At 42.4% G+C, this 14,983-nt stretch overlaps 1 protein-coding gene across 1 annotated transcript in view; it reads right to left on the bottom strand.

Moving 5' to 3' along the window:
* LOC107307447 (multifunctional procollagen lysine hydroxylase and glycosyltransferase LH3-like) overlaps positions 1 to 12,037 on the bottom strand; it is a 32,980-nt gene extending 20,943 nt beyond the window's left edge. The window contains exons 1-3 of the mRNA XM_085535489.1: positions 11,859 to 12,037; positions 5,844 to 5,957; positions 171 to 236 (exon numbers count right to left, since the gene is read on the bottom strand). Coding sequence (XP_085391615.1) covers positions 171 to 236; positions 5,844 to 5,957; positions 11,859 to 12,023 — 345 coding nt within the window. The 5' untranslated portion in view covers positions 12,024 to 12,037. The remainder of the gene's footprint in view (positions 1 to 170; positions 237 to 5,843; positions 5,958 to 11,858) is intronic.
* Between the last annotated feature and the right edge of the window lie 2,946 nt (positions 12,038 to 14,983).

Here is a 14,983-nt window from a genome sequence, read left to right as displayed (position 1 = left end):
GTATGGGGTCAATATGGGGTTAATATGGGGCCATATAGGGCCATATGGGGTTAATATGGGGCCATATGGGGTCTTTTAGGGCCATTTAGGGTCATTTAGGTCCATATAGGATCATTAGTTAATTAGTTAATTAATTATTAATTAAGTTAATTAATTAATGAGTTAATTACCTCCCGATAGAGCTGGGCATCGAAGACGAGGCTGTGGTTCCTATGGACGTACTTGAGTTCCCAATCCTAAATAGGGTTTATAGGGTTAATTAGGGTTTATGGGGTTAATTAGGGTTTATGGGGTTAATTAGGGTTTATAGGGTTAATTAGGGTTTATGGGGTTTATAGGATTTATGGGGTTATATGGGATTTATGGGGTTTATGGGGTATATGGGGTTATATGGGGTTTATGGGGTTAATGGGGTTTATGGGGTGTATGGGGTATATGGGGTTTATGGGGTTTATGGGGTTAATTAGGGTTATATGGGATTTATGGGGTTAATTAGGGTTTATAGGGTTTATGGGGTTATATGGGGGTTTATGGGGTTTATGGGGTTTATGGGGTTTATGGGGTTTATGAGGTTTATGGGGTTTATGGGGTATATGGGGTTTATGGGGTATATGGGGGTTTATGGGGTTTATGGGGTTTATGGGGTTTATGGGGTTAATTCGGGTTTATAGGGTTTATGGGGTTAATTAGGGTTTATGGGGTTAATTAATGTTTATGGGGTTTATGGGGTTTATAGGGTTTATGGGGTTTATGAAGGTATATGGGGGTTTATGGGGTTAATTAGGGTATATAGGGTTTATGGGGTTTATGGGGTTTATGGGGTTTATGGGGTATATGGGGGTTTATGGGGTTTATGGGGTTAATTAGGGATTATGGGGTTTATAGGGTTTATGGGGTATATGGGGTTTATGGGGTTAATTAGGGTTTATGGGGTTAATTAGGGTTTATGGGGTATATGGGGTTTATGGGGTTTATGGGGTTTATGGGGTATATGGGGTTTATGGGGATTTATGGGGTTAATTAGGGTTTATAGGGTTTATGGGGTTTATGGAGATATATGGGGTTTATGGGGTATATGGAGGTTTATGGGATTTATGGGGTTTATTAGGGTTTATGGGGGTTTATGGGGTTTATGGGGTTTATGGGGTTTATGGGGTTTATGGGGTATATGGGGTTATATGGGGGTTTATGGGGTTTATGGGGTTTATAGGGTTTATGGGGTTATATGGGGTATATGGGGTTTATGGGGTTTATGGGGTTAATTAGGGTTTATAGGGTTTATGGGGTTTATTGGGTTTATGGGGTATATGGGGTTTATGGGGTTTTATGGGGTATATGGGGTATATGGGGTTTATGGGGTATATGGGGTATATGGGGTTTATGGGGGTTATGGGGTTTTATGGGGTTTATGGGGTATATGGGGTTTATGGGGTTTATGGGTGTATATGGGGTTTATGGGGGTTTATGGGGTTTTATGGGGTTTATAGGGTTTATGGGGTTTATGGGGTATATGGGGTTATATGGGGTTATATGGGGTTTATGGGGTTTTATAGGGTTTATGGGGTTTATGGGGTTTATGGGGTTTATGGGGGTTTATGGGGTTTATGGGGTTTATGGGGTTTATGGGGGTTTATGGGGTATATGGGGTATATGGGGTTTATGGGGTTATATGGGGTATATGGGGTTTATGGGGTATATGGGGTTTATGGGGTTTATGGGGTTATATGGGGTATATGGGGTTTATGGGGGTTATATGGGGTTTATGGGGTTTATGGGGTATATGGGGTTTATGGGGTTAATTAGGGTTTATGGGGTTTATGGGGTTTATGGGGTTTATAGGGTTTATGGGGTTTATGGGGTATATGAGGTTTATGGGGTTTATGGGGTTAATTAGGGTTTATAGGGTTAATTAGAGTTTATAGGGTATATGGGGTTTATGGGATAATTAGGGTTTATGGGGTTTATGGGGTTTATGGGGTTTATGGGGGTATATGGGGGTATATGGGGTTTATGGGGTATATGGGATTTATGGGGTTATATGGGGTTATATGGGGGTTTATGGGGTTTATGGGGTTTATGGGGTATATGGGGTTTATGGGGTTTATGGGGTATATGGGGGTTTATGGGGTTTATGGGGTTTATGGGGTATATGGGGTTAATTCGGGTTTATAGGGTTTATGGGGTTAATTAGGGTTTATGGGGTTAATTAATGTTTATGGGGTTTATGGGGTTTATAGGGTTTATGGGGTTTATAGGGTTTATAGGGTTTATGGGGTATATGGGGTTATATGGGATTTATGAGGTTTATGGGGTTAATTAGGGTTTATAGGGTTTATGGGGTTAATTAGGGTTTATGGGGTTAATTAGGGTTTATAGGGTTTATGGGGTTAATTAGGGTTTATGGGGTTAATTAGGGTTTATGGGATATATGGGGTATATGGGGTTTATGGGGTATATGGGGTTTATGGGGTTTATGGGGTTTATGGGGTTAATTAGGATTTATGGGGTTAATTAGGGTTTATAGGGTTAATTAGAGTTTATAGGGTATATGGGGTTTATGGGATAATTAGGGTTTATAGGGTTTATGGGGTTTATGGGGTATATGGGGTTTATGGGGTTTATGGGGTTTATATGGTTTATAGGGTTAATTAGTGTTTATGGGGTTTATGGGGTTAATTAGGGTTTATGGGGTTAATTAGGGTTTATAGGGTTAATTAGGGTTTATGGGGTATATGGGGTTTATGGGGTTAATTAGGGTTTATGGGGGCTATATAGGGGTCTATGGGGTTTATGGGGTTCTATGGGGTTAATGGGGGTATATGGGGTCTATAGGGGTCTATGGGGTTTATGGGGGTATATAGGGTTTTATGGGGGTCTATGGAGTTCACGGGGGTTAATGGGGGTCTATGGGGTTAATGGGGTTTCATGGGGTTTTATGGGGGTCTATGGGGTTAATGGGGGTCTATGGGGTCTATAGGTGTCTATGGGGTTAATGGGGGTCTATGGGGTCTATAGGTGTCTATGGGGTTTCATGGGGGTCTATGGGGTCTATAGGTGTCTATAGGGGTCTATGGGGTCTATAGGTGTCTATGGGGTTCTATGGGGGGTCTATAGGTGTCTATGGGGTTTATGGGGTTTATGGGGGTCTATAGGGGTCTATGGGTGTCTATGGGGTTCTATGGGGGGTCTATAGGTGTCTATGGGGTCTATGGTGTTTCATGGGGGTCTATGGGGTCTATAGGGGTCTATGGGGTTTATAGGGGGTTTATACGGGTCTATGGGGTCTATAGGTGTCTATGGGGTCTATAGGGTTCTATGGGGTTTATAGGGGGTTTATACGGGTCTATGGGGTCTATAGGTGTCTATGGGGTCTATAGGGGTCTATGGGGTTTATGGGGGGTATATAGGGGTCTATGGGGTTTATGGGGGTATATGGGGATTTATGGGGGTTATATGGGGGTATATGGGGGTTTATGGGGTTTATGGGGGTCTATGGGGTTTGTACGGTGTATAAAGGGGTCTATGGGGTTTATGGGGGGTCTATAGGGGTCTATGGGGTTTATAGGGGGTTTATGGGGTTTATGGGGTCTATGGGGTTTATGGGGGGTCTATAGGTGTCTATGGGGTTTATGGGGGTCTATGGAGTCTATAGGTGTCTATGGGGTTTATGGGGGTCTATGGGGGTCTATAGGGGTCTATGGGGTCTATAGGTGTCTATGGGGTTTATGGGGGGTATATAGGGGTATATAGGGGTCTATGGGGTTTATAGGGGGTATATATGTGTCTATGGGGTTTATGGGGGGTATATAGGGGTATATAGGGGTTTATGGGTTTTATGGGGTTCTATGGGGTTTATGGGGGTCTATGGGGTCTATGGGTGTCTATGGGGTTTATAGGGGGTCTATGGGGTCTATAGGTGTCTATAGGGGTCTATGGGGTCTATGGGTGTCTATAGGGGTCTATGGGGGTCTATGGGGTCTATAGGTGTCTATGGGGTCTATAGGGGTCTATGGGGGTCTATGGGGTCTATGGGTGTCTATAGGGGTCTATGGGGTCTATGGGTGTCTATGGGGTTTATAGGGGGTTTATACGGGTCTATGGGGTCTATAGGGGTCTATGGGGTTTATAGGGGGTCTATAGGTGTCTATGGGGTTTATGGGGGTCTATAGGTGTCTATGGGGTTTCTGGGGGTCTATGGGGTCTATAGGGGTCTATGGGGGTATATGGGGTCTATAGGTGTCTATGGGGTTTATGGGGGTCTATAGGGGTCTATAGGGGTCTATGGGGTCTATAGGTGTCTATGGGGTTTATGGGGGTCTATGGGATCTATAGGGGTCTATGGGGGTCTATGGGGTTTATGTGGGGTCTATAAGTGTCTATGGGGTTTATAGGGGGTTAATGGGGTTCTATGGGGGTCTATGGGGTTTATGGGAGGTATATAGGGTTTTATGGGGTTTATGGGGTTCTATGGAGTTCACGGGGGTTAATGGGGTTCTATGGGGGTATATGGGGTCTATAGGGGTCTATGGGGTTTATGGGTGTATATGGGGATTTATGGGGTTTATGGGGTTTTATGAGGTTCTATGGGGGTTTATGGGGGTATATGGGGTCTATAGGTGTCTATGGGGTTTATGGGGGTCTATGGGGTCTATAGGGGTCTATAGGTGTCTATGGGGGTCTATGGGGTCTATAGGTGTGTATGGGGTCTATAGGTGTCTATGGGGTTTATGGGGGTCTATGGGGTCTATAGGTGTCTATAGGGGTCTATGGGGTCTATAGGTGTCTATGGGGTTCTATGGGGGTCTATGGGTGTCTATGGGGTATATAGGGGTCTATGGGGTTTATTGGGGTTTATGGGGGTATATGGGGTTTTATGAGGTTCTATGGGGTTTTATGGGGTCTATGGGGTTTATAGGGTGTATAAAGGGGTCTATGGGGTTTATAGGGTGTATAAAGGGGTCTATGGGGTTTATAGGGGGTTAATGGGGGTCTATGGGGTTTCTGGGGGTCTATGGGGTCTATGGGGTCTATGGGGTCTATAGGGGTCTATAGGGGTCTATAGGTGTCTATGGGGTCTATAGGGGTCTATGGGGGTCTATAGGTGTCTATGGGGTTTATAGGGGGTATATAGGTGTCTATGGGGTTTATAGGGGGTATATAGGGGTCTATGGGGTTTATGGGGGGTATATAGAGGTCTATAGGGGTCTATGGGGTCTATAGGGGTCTATGGGGTCTATAGGGGTCTATAGGGGTCTATAGGTGTCTATGGGGTCTATAGGGGTCTATAGGTGTCTATGGGGTCTATAGGGGTCTATGGGGGTCTATAGGGGTCTATGGGGTTTATAGGGGGTCTATGGGGTTTATATGGGGTCTATAGGTGTCTATGGGGTCTATAGGTGTCTATAGGAGTCTATAGGGGTCTATGGGGGTCTATGGGGTCTATAGGTGTCTATAGGGGTCTATGGGGGTCTATGGGGTCTATAGGTGTCTATGGGGTCTATAGGTGTCTATGGGGTTTATGGGGGGTCTATAGAGGTCTATGGGGTTTATGGGGGTTTATAGGGGTCTATGGGGTCTATGGGTGTCTATGGGGTCTATAGGGGTCTATGGGGGTCTATGGGGTCTATAGGTGTCTATGGGGTCTATAGGGGTCTATAGGGGTCTATAGGGGTCTATAGGGGTCTATGGGGTCTATAGGTGTCTATGGGGTTTATGGGGGTCTATGGGGTCTATAGGGGTCTATGGGGTTTATAGGGGGTCTATAGGTGTCTATGGGGTCTATAGGGGTCTATAGGTGTCTATAGGGGTCCATAGGTGTCTATGGGGTTTATGGGGCTCCTCACCATGGGGTTGTCATTGAAGACCCACAGATCCGGGTGTAGGTTGGACGTGTTGTAGTTGGTGCCGGACACCAGGTGCCCAAAGTGAACCAGGTTGGTGACGTGTAGGAACGTGCCCTAAAAACCCCATAAATAACCCCAAAATAACCCATAAATAACCCCAAAATAACCCATAAATAACCCCAAAATAACCCATAAATAACCCATAAATAATAACCCATAAATAACCCATAAATAACCCATAAATACCCCATAAATAATAACCCATAAATAATAACCCATAAATAACCCATAAATAACCCATAAATAACCCATAAATAACCCATAAATAATAACCCATAAATAACCCATAAATAATAACCCATAAATAACCCATAAATAACCCATAAATAACCCATAAATAATAACCCATAAATAACCCATAAATAATAACCCATAAATAATAACCCATAAATAACCCATAAATAACCCATAAATAATAACCCATAAATAATAACCCATAAATAACCCATAAATAACCCATAAATAACCCATAAATAATCCATAAATAATAACCCATAAATAACCCATAAATAACCCATAAATAACCCATAAATAACCCATAAATAACCCATAAATAACCCATAAATAATAACCCATAAATAACCCATAAATAACCCATAAATAATAACCCATAAATAACCCATAAATAACCCATAAATAATAACCCATAAATAACCCATAAATAATAACCCATAAATAACCCATAAATAACCCATAAATAACCCATAAATAACCCATAAATAATAACCCATAAATAACCCATAAATAACCCATAAATAACCCATAAATAACCCATAAATAACCCATAAATAATAACCCATAAATAACCCATAAATAACCCATAAATAACCCATAAATAACCCATAAATAACCCATAAATAACCCATAAATAATAACCCATAAATAACCCATAAATAACCCATAAATAATAACCCATAAATAACCCATAAATAATAACCCATAAATAACCCATAAATAACCCATAAATAACCCATAAATAACCCATAAATAATAACCCATAAATAACCCATAAATAACCCATAAATAACCCATAAATAACCCATAAATAATAACCCATAAATACCCATAAATAATAACCCATAAATAACCCATAAATAACAGATAAATATCCCATAAATATCCCATAAATAACCCATAAATACCCATAAATAACCCATAAATAATAACCCATAAATAACCCATAAATAATAACCCATAAATAACCCATAAATAACCCATAAATAACCCATAAATAATAACCCATAAATAACCCATAAATAACCCAAAAATAACCCATAAATAACCCATAAATAACCCATAAATACCCCATAAATAATAACCCATAAATAACCCATAAATAACCCATAAATAACCCATAAATAACCCATAAATAACCCATAAATAACCCATAAATAATAACCCATAAATAATAACCCATAAATAACCCATAAATAACCCATAAATAACCCATAAATAACCCATAAATAATAACCCATAAATAACCCATAAATAACCCATAAATAATAACCCATAAATAACCCATAAATAATAACCCATAAATAACCCATAAATAACCCATAAATAACCCATAAATAACCCATAAATAATAACCCATAAATAACCCATAAATAACCCATAAATAACCCATAAATAACCCATAAATAATAACCCATAAATACCCATAAATAATAACCCATAAATAACCCATAAATAACAGATAAATATCCCATAAATATCCCATAAATAACCCATAAATAACCCATAAATAATAACCCATAAATAACCCATAAATAATAACCCATAAATAACCCATAAATAACCCATAAATAACCCATAAATAACCCATAAATAACCCATAAATAACCCATAAATAATAACCCATAAATAACCCATAAATAATAACCCATAAATAACCCATAAATAACAGATAAATATCCCATAAATATCCCATAAATAACCCATAAATAACCATAAATAATAACCCATAAATAACCCATAAATAATAACCCATAAATAACCCATAAATAACCCCATAAATAACCCATAAATAACCCATAAATAATAACCCATAAATAACCCATAAATAACCCATAAATAACCCATAAATAACCCATAAATAACCCATAAATAATAACCCATAAATACCCATAAATAACCCATAAATAACCCATAAATAACCCATAAATAACCCAAAAATAACCCATAAATAATAACCCATAAATAACCCATAAATAACCCATAAATAACCCATAAATAACCCATAAATAATAACCCATAAATAACCCATAAATAACCCATAAATAATAACCCATAAATAACCCATAAATAATAACCCATAAATAACCCATAAATAACCCATAAATAACCCATAAATAACCCATAAATAATAACCCATAAATAACCCATAAATAACCCATAAATAATAACCCATAAATAACCCATAATAACCCATAAATAACCCATAAATAACCCATAAATAATAACCCATAAATATAAACCCATAAATAACCCATAAATAATAACCCATAAATAACCCCATAAACCCATAAATAACCCATAAATAACCCATAAATAATAACCCATAAATAACCCATAAATAACCCATAAATAACCCATAAATAATAACCCATAAATAATAACCATAAATAACCCATAAATAACCCATAAATAACCCATAATAATAACCCATAAATAACCCATAAATAATAACCCATAAATAACCCATAAATAACCCATAATAATAACCCATAAATAACCCATAAATAATAACCCATAAATAACCCATAAATAACCCATAAATAACCCATAAATAATCCCATAAATAACCCATAAATAACCCATAAATAACCCATAAATAACCCATAAATAACCCATAAATAACCCATAAATAACCCATAAATAATAACCCATAAATAACCCATAAATAACCCATAAATAATAACCCATAAATAACCCATAAATAACCCATAAATAACCCATAAATAATAACCCATAAATAACCCATAAATAACCCATAAATAACCCATAAATAACCCATAATAACCCATAAATAACCCATAAATAATAACCCATAAATAACCCATAAATAACCCATAAATAACCCATAAATAACCCATAAATAATAACCCATAAATAACCCATAAATAACCCATAAATAACCCATAAATAATAACCCATAAATAACCCATAAATAATAACCCATAAATAACCCATAAATAACCCATAAATAACCCATAAATAATAACCCATAAATAACCCATAAATAACCCATAAATAACCCATAAATAATAACCCATAAATAACCCATAAATAACCCATAAATAACCCATAAATAACCCATAAATAACCCATAAATAATAACCCATAAATAACCCATAAATAACCCATAAATAATAACCCATAAATAACCCATAAATAACCCATAAATAACCCATAAATAACCCATAAATAACCCATAATAATAACCCATAATAACCCATAAATAACCCATAAATAACCCATAAAATAACCCATAAATAACCCATAAATAATAACCCATAAATAACCCCAAAATAACCCATAAATAACCCATAAATAATAACCCATAAATAACCCATAAATAATAACCCATAAATAACCCATAAATAACCATAAATAACCCATAAATAACCCATAAATAATAACCCATAAATAACCCATAAATAACCCATAAATAACCCATAAATAACCCATAAATAACCCATAAATAACCCATAAATAACCCATAAATAACCATAAATAATAACCCATAAATAACCCATAAATAACCCATAAATAACCCATAAATAATAACCCATAAATAACCATAAATAACCCATAAATAATAACCCATAAATAACCCATAAATAACCCATAAATAATAACCCATAAATAATAACCCATAAATAACCCATAAATAACCCATAAATAACCCATAAATAACCCATAAATAATAACCATAAATAACCCATAAATAATAACCCATAAATAATAACCCATAAATAACCCATAAATAATAACCCATAAATAACCCATAAATAACCCATAAATAATAACCCATAAATAACCCATAAATAATAACCCATAAATAACCCATAAATAACCCATAAATAACCCATAAATAACCCATAAATAATAACCCATAAATAACCCATAAATAACCCATAAATAACCCATAAATAATAACCCATAAATAACCCATAAATAACCCATAAATAACCCATAAATAACCCATAAATAACCCATAAATAACCCCATAAATATCCCATAAATAACCCATAAATAACCCATAAATAACCCATAAATAACCCATAAATAATAACCCATAAATAACCCATAAATAACCCATAAATAATAACCCATAAATAATAACCCATAAATAACCCCAAAATAACCCATAAATAACCCATAAATGGGGGGGAGGGGCCTTCAACGAGGGACCCCCCCCCAATTCAACTCAATGGAACCCTATGGAAGGCAATGGGGGGGGATCTATGGGGTCTATAGGGTTGGGGGGTCTATATGGGTTGGGGGATCTATAGGGTTGGGGGGGTCTATAGGGTTGGGGTGTTTATAGGGTCCATAGGGTCTATGGGGGGGGTCTATAGGGTTGGGGGCTCTATAGGGTTGGGGGGCTCTATAGGGTTGGTGGGTCTATAGGGTTGGGGGGGTCTATAGGGTTGGGGGGGTCTATAGGGTTGGGGGGTTTATAGGGTCCATAGGGTCTATGGGGGGGGGTCTATAGGGTTGGGGGGGTCATATGGTGTGTTTGGGGGGGTCTATAGGGTTGGGGGGGTCTATAGGGTTGTGGGTGTTATATGGGGGGCTCTATAGGGTTGGGGGGTTTATATGGGTTGGGGTGGGGGGGGGTCCATATTAATTTGGGGGGGGTCCATAGGGTCTATGGGGGGGGGTCTATAGGGTTGGGGGTTTTATAGGGTCCATAGTGTCTATGGGGGGGTCTATAGGGTTGGGGGGTTTATAGGGTCCATAGTGTCTATGGGGGGGTCTATAGGGTTGGGGGGTTTATAGGATCCATAGGGTCTATTGGGGGGGGTCTATAGGGTTGGGGGGGTCATATGGTGTGTTTGGGGGGGTCTATAGGGTTGGGGGGTCTATAGGGTTGGGGGGTTTATATGGGTTGGGGGGGTCTATAGGTTAGCTGAAATCTATAGGGTTGGGGGTGTCTATAGGGTTGGGGGGGGTCTATAGGGTTGGGGGTGTTATATGGGGGGGTCTATAGGGTTGGTGGGGTCATATATTGGGGTGGGGGGTCCATATTAATTTGGGGGGGGGTCTATAGGGTTGTGGGGGGGTCTATAGGGTGGGGGGTTTATAGGGTCCATAGGGTATATGGGGGGGGGTCTATAGGGTCGGGGGGGTCTATAGGGTTGTGGGTGTTATATGGGGAGGTCTATAGGGTTGGGGGGTTTATAGGGTCCATAGGGTCTATGGGGGGGGGTCTATAGGGTTGGGGGGGTCTATAGGTTTGATGGGGTCTATAGGGTCATGGGGGTCTATAGGGTTGTGGGGGGGTCTATAGGGTTGGGGGGTCACATTGGGGGGGTGGGCTCTATAGGGTCGGGGGGTTTATATGGGTTGGGGTGGGGGGGGTCCATATTAATTTGGGGGGGGTCTATAGGGTTGTGGGGTGGTCTATAGGGTTCGGGGGTTTATAGGGTCCATAGGGTCTATGGGGGGGGGTCTATAGGGTTGGGGGTGTTATATGGGGGGTCTATAGGGTTGGGGTGTTTATAGGGTCCATAGTGTCTATGGGGGGGGGTCTATAGGGTTGGGGGGTGTCTATAGGGTTGGGGGGGTTTATAGGGTTGGGGGATCTATAGGGTTTAGGGGGTTTATAGGGTCCATAGGGTCTATGGGGGGGGGGTCTATAGGGTCGGGGGGCTCTATAGGGTTGGGGGTCTATAGGGTTGGGGTGGGGGGGTCCATATTAATTAGGGGGGGGTTTGGGGGTCTCACCCTTTCCCTTGCTGCCCGGCACCAGGCCATGTCGGGGTCTGTGTCCTCCTGGCTGAACAGGCGCTGCCCCCCCAGAGACCCCCGAAGGACGGAGCCCCCCACCAGGTAAACGTGGCTGATGTATGGGACGTTCCACACCCCCCTATAGGGACAATGGGGACCCATAGAGACCCATAGAGACCCACTGAGACCCACAGAGACCCATAGAGAACCATAGAGACCCATAGAGACCCATAGAGACACATAGAGACCCCATAGAACCCCATAGAGACCCCATAGGGACCCATAGAGAACCATAGGGACACATAGGGACCCATAGAGACCCATAGGGACCCATAGAGACCCATAGAGACCCCATAGAAACCCCATAGAGCCCCATAGAGACCCATAGAGACCCATAGAGAACCATAGAGTCCCATAGAGTCCCATAGGGACCCATAGAGACCCATAGAGACCCATAGGGAACCATAGAGACCCCATAGAGACCCATAGGGACCCCATAGAGACCCCATAGAGTCCCATAGAGACCCATAGAGACCCCATAGCAACCCATAGAGACCCAATAGAGTCCCATAGCGGCCCCATAGAGACCCCATAGCACACCATAGAGCCCCATAGAGACCCATAGAATCCCATAGAGCCCCATAGGGAACCCATAGAGACCCCATAGAGCCCCATAGAACAGGCGCTGCCCCCCCAGAGACCCCCGAAGGACGGACCCCCCCACCAGGTAAACGTGGCTGATGTATGGGACGTTCCACACCCCCCTATAGGGACAATGGGGACCCATAGAGACCCCATAGAACCCCATAGAGTCCCTATAGAACCCCATAGAGAACCATAGAGAACCATAGAGCCCAATAGAGAACCATAGGGAACTATAGGGACACATAGGGACCCATAGACAACCATAGAGACCCCATAGTGAACCATAGGGACCCATAGAGACCCATAGAGACCCATAGGGACCTATAGAGACCCATAAAGACCCCATAGAGAACCATAGGGAACTATAGGGACACATAGGGAACAATAGGGACACATAGGGACCCATAGAGACCCCATAGAGACCCATAGAGACCCATAGAGTCCCTATAGAACCCCATAGGGACGCATAGAGACCCCATAGAGCCCAATAGAGAACCATAGGGACCCATAGAGTCCCATAGAGTCCCATAGAGAACCATAGAGACTGATAGGGACCCTTAGAGACCCCATAGAGACCCCATAGAGTCCCATAGCACCCCATAGAGACCCCATAGAGACCCCATAACCACTCAGCCCCATAGAACCCCATAGAGACCCATAGGGACCCATAGAGACCCATAGAGACCCATAGAGACCATAGAGACCATAGAGACCCATAGAGACACATAGAGACCCATAGAGACCCATAGAGACCCACAGAGACCTCATAGAAACCCATAGAAACCCATAGGGACCCATAGAGATCCATAGAGACCCCATAGAGACCCATAGAGACCCATAGGGAACCATAGGGACACATAGGGACCCATAGAGACCCCATAGAGACCCATAGAGACCCCAGAGTCCCATAGAGTCCCATAGAGACCCATAGAGACCCCACAGAGACCCCATAGAAACCCATAGAGACCCATAGGGACCCATAGAGACCCATAGAGACCCATAGAGAACCATAGGGACCCATAGAGACCCCATAGAGCCCCCATAGAGCCCCATAGAACAGGCGCTGCCCCCCAGAGACCCCCGAAGGACGGAGCCCCCCACCAGGTAAACGTGGCTGATGTATGGGACGTTCCACACCCCCCTATAGGGACAATGGGGACCCATAGAGACCCATAGAGACCCATAGGGACCCATAGAGACCCATAGGGACCCATAGAGACCCATAGAGTCCCATAGAGTCCCTATAGAACCCCATAGAGTCCCATAGAGACCCATAGGAACCATAGAGACCCATAGAGACCCCATAGAGAACCATAGAGACCCCATAGTGACCCATAGAGACCTATAGAGACCCATAGGGAACCATAGGGACGCATAGATACCCCATAGAGACCCATAGAGACCCCATAGAGACCCATAGAGACCCCATAGAGACCCACAGAGACCCCATAGAGACCCATAGAGCCCCATAGCAACCCATAACCACACAGCCCCGTAGAGACCCCATAGAGACCCCATAGAAACCCATAGAGACCCATAGAGACCCAGAGAGACCCCATAGAGACTCCATAGAACCCCATAGAGTCCCATAGAGACTCATAGAGACCTATAGAGACCCATAGCAACCCATAGAGACCCATAGAGACCCATAGAGACCCATAGACCCCATAGAGTCCCATAGAGCCCCATAGAGCCCCATAGAGACCCATAGCATCCCCTAGAGACCCATAGAGACCCATAGAGACCCCATAGAGTCCCATAGAGACCCCATAGAGACCCCATAGAGCCCCATAGAACAGACGCTGCCCCCCAGAGACCCCCGAAGGACGGACCCCCCACCAGGTAAACGTGGCTGATGTATGGGACGTTCCACACCCCCCTATAGGGACAATGGGGACCCCATAGAGACCCATAACCACTCAGCCCCATAGAGAACCATAGAGACCCCATAGAGACCCATAGAGACCCATAGAGTCCCATAGGGACCCATAGAGACCCATAGAGGACCCATTCAGTCCCATAGAGACCCATAGGGAACTATAGGGACACATAGGGACCCCATAGAAACCCATAGAGTCCCCGTAGAGAACCATAGAGACCCCATAGAGCCACATAGCACCCCATAGAGCCCCATAGCACCCCATAGAGCCCCATAGAGCCCCAATAGAGACCCATAGAGACCCCACAGAGTCCCATAGCACCCCATAGAGACCCATAGAGACCCATAGAGACCCCATAGAGACCCATAGAGCCCCATAGAGCCCCATAGCACCCCATAGAGCCCCATAGCACTCCATAGAGCCACATAGAGACCCATAGAGTCCCATAGGGCCCCATAACCGCCATCCCAATGGTAATGAAGGGGTGGGGCTTATGGTAATGAAGGGGTGTTATGATAATGAAGGGGAGGGGTTATGCAAATGAGGGCGTGGTAATAGAATGGGGTCTGTAAGTTAGTCCCATTGGCTTTGGGTGTG

Source organism: Coturnix japonica, unplaced genomic scaffold (assembly GCF_054131305.1).
Source record: "Coturnix japonica strain WE unplaced genomic scaffold, WE-NBRP24 Scf127, whole genome shotgun sequence".
Lineage (NCBI taxonomy): Eukaryota > Metazoa > Chordata > Aves > Galliformes > Phasianidae > Coturnix > Coturnix japonica.
This window is presented reverse-complemented; position numbering and strand designations above follow the sequence as displayed.